The 5,134-nt window shown below is 34.9% G+C and overlaps 1 protein-coding gene across 2 annotated transcripts in view; it reads left to right on the plus strand.

The window, feature by feature from the left end:
- The first annotated feature begins 509 nt into the window (after positions 1-509).
- LOC139757573 (nephrin-like) overlaps positions 510-5,134 on the plus strand; it is a 943,851-nt gene continuing 939,226 nt past the window's right edge. For both annotated transcript variants that reach the window (XM_071678177.1, XM_071678178.1), the window contains exon 1: positions 510-1,931. In XM_071678177.1, the coding sequence (XP_071534278.1) occupies positions 1,850-1,931 (82 nt within the window). In that variant the 5' untranslated portion in view covers positions 510-1,849. The remainder of the gene's footprint in view (positions 1,932-5,134) is intronic.

The raw sequence follows: 5,134 nt of genomic DNA on the forward strand, positions 1-5,134 counted from the left end.
ATATATATATATATATATATATATATATATATATATATATATATATAGATAGATAGATAGATAGATAGATAGGTAGATAGATAGATAGATTTCTAGGGAGATGAACATAGATAAGGGACTCTTCTTGCATGTGGTTACGCTACAAATGAAATGTCATCGGGTGTATCTCACTATAAAGAATGCCATTTTGCTCCTGCTTCTAATTGTAGTGTAGCATTGAAGCTCTAGGATTTTGCAGAAGTATAATGATAATAAAGATAACAATAACACTGCCAAATAATAAAATAATGATAATGATGATAATGATATGACTATGATAAAATAATAATTATCTTTAATTCAATTTTTTTAAGTTACTGTTGTCTATTTCATCAAAAAGTTTTTTTGTCTTTACTTATTTTTTTCTTTTGTTTACAAGTTAAGCAAATATTGAAATAGCGGTTATTTGTATCGATTGAAATGACTTCTTATATCAACTTTCTTTTTCCGTAGGTTTTGTGTTGCTGGACCTGGGATTCAAGTAACAAGAATAAAGTTTATTATACATATATAAAGAAAAATGACAGTTAGATGGAACAAATATCTTGCCAGAGGTTGAGAGAGAAAGGAAAAAAAGTAATTATACATAAAACTTTTGTCGTCGTCCCCATCAAAGAAACACCACTAGCTATTCCAGTGCTACAGGAAGCTTGAGATGCAGTGGCTCTGTCACAATTATATACATGAGATGTATTACAATTCTGGAATGTGTAATGGTATATACAATATCATCAGTCGACGATAGACAAGATAAATACATGAACTGTGGTGGTAAAGACTTATCAGATGTATCTCCTAACTCTGAAATCAGTGACAGTGAGTGACCTTTTCCTTTGTAATTCAGTGACCCATGGGATGATCAAATGCTGATAAATTCTCTGTTTAAGGTCCAGAAATACATGTTAATAGAACCACCGTTAATCCCATATGCTGTACACGTTCCTGAGTGCAAATAGATATAAAGTTCTATCAAGATTAGCAACTAATGTGGTGCACTAAAATGATGTACTGATACGGTGCACTAATATGGTGTACTGATATGGTGGAAAATAATATCTTAATGTTTGGCGCCGACATTACTCATCTGATAAAAAGTGAAGTGTTTTGGAGAACAGATGTGACAATGAATTCACAGTGTTTTTACTAATTAACACTAGTGATGAGTTAACTGGAAAGAAGTTCCACTCTGGGGTGTGCGTTGATGAAGCTGTTATTGTGCAGTGATGAGGCGACTGTGTTTCGATGAAACAATTAAGACTACAGGGTATCTAAAGCAACCCTAAACAGCCTGCCACAGAAACAATATTCTTTTGGGCCCTAAAAACTTTGTGTCATTGAACAAGAGTACTACTGAAGGATGCTGTTAAGTGGGTATTTGGATATCCCATGCTGTTTCTGTGACCAAGAAATTAAGATTGAAGGTGAATGTAATTAATCCTCTGACTGTTTCTTTCCAGGTCAAGTATAGAACACTTTTTAAGGATAATACTTCGAACAATATCTTTGAAACAGTAATCACTGAAAAAGACTTGTGCTGAATCATATGTGATGTAATATAGTTGAGAAATTTCTTTCAACCATCGTAGCCAGCCATACTGACAGATATAACGAACTTGAAATCTAATCATCTGTGATGGTGAAGCATTGGAAACTAAGACTGTGATAGTGACAAGTGGAAGCTACATGTATTTCGCAAACTGTGTTGAGCCTTTTCCCAACCCTGGAAGCAGTTTCAGTAATCTAGTAAAGAGCTGTCTCACTGAAATCCTTGAAACAGCAAGTTGATGGGAAAAATTTCCAAGCTAAAGCAATGGCCTTTACTCCGGCAGCACAACCAGTGAAACCTACCTTTTGTTTTGCACTAATGATGAGCATCATATGTGTGTTGACAGGTAAGTTTAAGCACAACGTTATTTTCGTGGAGAGAATGAACTATCATTTATGTAGGTACAGGTAAGTTATGGAACTATTAACAATAGGATGCAATTTTCTGGAATAACTGGCATTTATATTTATTCGTTCGTATTCCGACGGAACTTCTCGTGGCTGACCACCCTCGGCACAGGATGACAGTTTTCGTATATCTTTTAGGGCTGAGTATTGGTACACCATTTGCCGGTACATTACACATTACAAAACGGCCAGACCTCTCTGTGATACTTACTGTGATAAGCATTTAGTGAAGTGCTAATGCTACTCTGGTGCTCAGATGTTTGCTTAGAATATCGATAGTTCGTTATCTGTTATAACTGAAGTTAAAATACAGTTTGAAGACTTCTTTCCCAGCAACATACTAGTTAGATATAAGGATTCAGCAACTGAAGGTAACATATATTCTGTTCAGAAATATAGACAGATGTGTCCAGAGAGAGCTGCTGATGGTATAGTTTGTTTCGAAGTCTATAATTATGAAAACAATATCGCTCTTGTATTTGCAGAAGGTTAGCTTGTTGGAAAAGCCAGTGAAAGATGTTAAGTGCATCTTTTCTATTCATTTGCAACCCAACAAAAAATTTCCATATGCCTCATCGATCAAAAAAATCTAACAGAACCAGAATATCCATACACCCGTCCAGCTCTGGCTAATATCTGAAATTAAGAGATGCTGCTGGCTCAGCTCGAAGACGGAGAGGCAACACTGTCATTATCATATTGTCGACTACAGATCTTTATAAATCATATACTTCACTCACTCCTTAAATCAGACCTATCATTTCGTTGAGAATTTGTTCTATGTTCTTTCATGAATTCAAGGGAATTAACTGATATGTTGCATTCAGATGATACAATGGTATATAGGTATTAGTATACTTCAGTACATAAATTCTAAATCTTAAGACCATTCTATTCTTTCTGTTATGGAGGTCGTGGGAGTGGTAGGTATTCAAGGGCCGTACGGAGAGTTGGAAGTAGAAACTTCACCTCTGGTCTAGAAAAAGTTGTTACCCTTCACTTTGCGTATGAACACTAATCATTATTGTTGTTATGGCTGAAGTAAAGCTGGAAGTCACTCATACTTGGTGTTGATTGGAGGTCTGGGGTTGGGAAATGGAAGACTTTTGGAAGATTTGTGGGTGAGGTTCGAGGAGTTGGGAGTTTGTTTAAGAATAGGTAAAGTAGGAAATTGGAAGTACAGAAAAAGTAGAAAAGACATTGGAATCAATCAGAGAACTACATTGTTTTTGTTTTTGTTTGATGTTTTCGTTTCGTTTGTTTGTGTTGATTATTAAAGTCATCAGACTTTTGCTATGCCACTTATCATTAAATGTTTCTGTTGCTGCATATTTGTAATTGTTTTTGATATTTGTTGTGCTTTTGTTTTGGTGGTGGTGGTGGTGCTGTGTGTGTGTGTGTGTGTGTGTGTGTGTGTGTGTGTGTGTGTGTGTGTTTAAGGGGGTGGGGGGAGGCCTCACCAGGTACTTGTGTTACTGGTTGCTTACCCCATCTTTTGTGATTGCTATCTAATTTGTTTGCTGTTTAACTTTGATTTGTATAGATGTTATTTATTTATTCATTTATTCACTTTCTATCTATTTTTCTTGGAAGGAAGGGGGGGGGGGGGTGTCACCAGGTCCTTGTCTTTCTGGTTGCTTACTCCATCTTTTAAATATTGTTTGGTGTCGGATCATTCGAGCTTATGATTTATCTACTACTTGAAAACTAGTGATGGCTATTTTCTAGGTTATCTTCTCTTTCTGTTAATCAATTTTGAGATGTGTCAGTATTTTGTTCTTCAATTTCTTTCCATATTGTTTTTGCTTTGTAGTAAGATATATATTCATCGGTGGTAAATTTGCTTTTTGATTTAGTTCTCCAATTCTCGTAATTTCAGGATATTTTATGTTAAATATGAATGTCAGAACTTTGTTTTGTACTCTTTGTCATTTCCTCATTTTGGTTAACTTTATTGCGTGTAATGGTATCGGTGGATGTTCTATTACTGATCTTATCAGTGTTGTATATAGTTTCTTCTAAGTTTTTGAGCTAATATTTCTGAATTTTTGTAAAGTAGCTAATGTCCCTTTCGTTCCACCTACTTTTTCTGTTACGAATTAGGTTACACCTGTGGTTGTGATTTTTAATCCCAGTAATGTATCTTCTTAACTATAGGGGTGCAGGTCTTCTTGGACTATTATTGGGTCATTTTTCATTTATGCAGTTGATATCATTCTGCATTTGTTTATATTCGTTTTGATTTTCCATTGTATTCAAAGGTACTGATATTTTCTATTGTACTAGCTTTATGGTTTACCATTATTGCTTTTGATTTTCCTGGATATGATATCATTTGTGTTGTATCATCAGCACGCATATTATACTGTGTTGGTGGAGGCATATCTGATGTGTACATAAGAAATAATGTTGGTGAGAGGCATCCACCTTGTTGGACTCCAATCTGTAGTTGTATAGGATTTCCTATACAACTACCTATGTCTATGTATGCTTCTCTTTCTTCCAGAAAGCCACAGAGTATTTTTTCGAATGGTTTGGTAGTACTAGCTGCAATATTTTATATTTGAATCCTATATGCCATACTTTATCAAATGCTTTGAAGACATCTCTTAATATTATGTTTACCTGATTGTACTTAGCTTTTTCTATTGCTAGTATCTCTGTTACTGTAGCTATAGCCGTTTAATTTCCTCTTATTCTTCTAATTCCATGCTGTCGAAAATTTAGTAAATTCATGGAGATAACTTTTGCAAATGATGATTTTTAATTTTACCGTAGATTATCAACAGACTGGACACATTGCATCAGCCGAAAGTATTATGTATCTTCGAAGAAAATATAATAGGTAGTTGTAACATTAGGATCCAAGATAAAGATGATGTGATTCCACTTCTTTCTATCATACTAACGAAGCGTTAGCCCAAATGTAGAATAACCGTTGTGGCAACCAACAGAAGAGAATTACTGCTGCTGGCAAGGTAATTACTGAAAATGACATTCCACTCAAGTGGATGAAGAGAGGAACCATATTCTTTTACTGTTCCTTTGATAATTTAAGTTCAGTGATATCAAAGCGAAACACTTCCTATGATTTTTTTCTTTTTACCTTGAAAATTGACATAGTGTATGCCAGGCATATCAT

This window comes from Panulirus ornatus, chromosome 27, assembly GCF_036320965.1.
Source record: "Panulirus ornatus isolate Po-2019 chromosome 27, ASM3632096v1, whole genome shotgun sequence".
In the NCBI taxonomy this organism is placed as follows: Eukaryota; Metazoa; Arthropoda; class Malacostraca; order Decapoda; family Palinuridae; genus Panulirus; species Panulirus ornatus.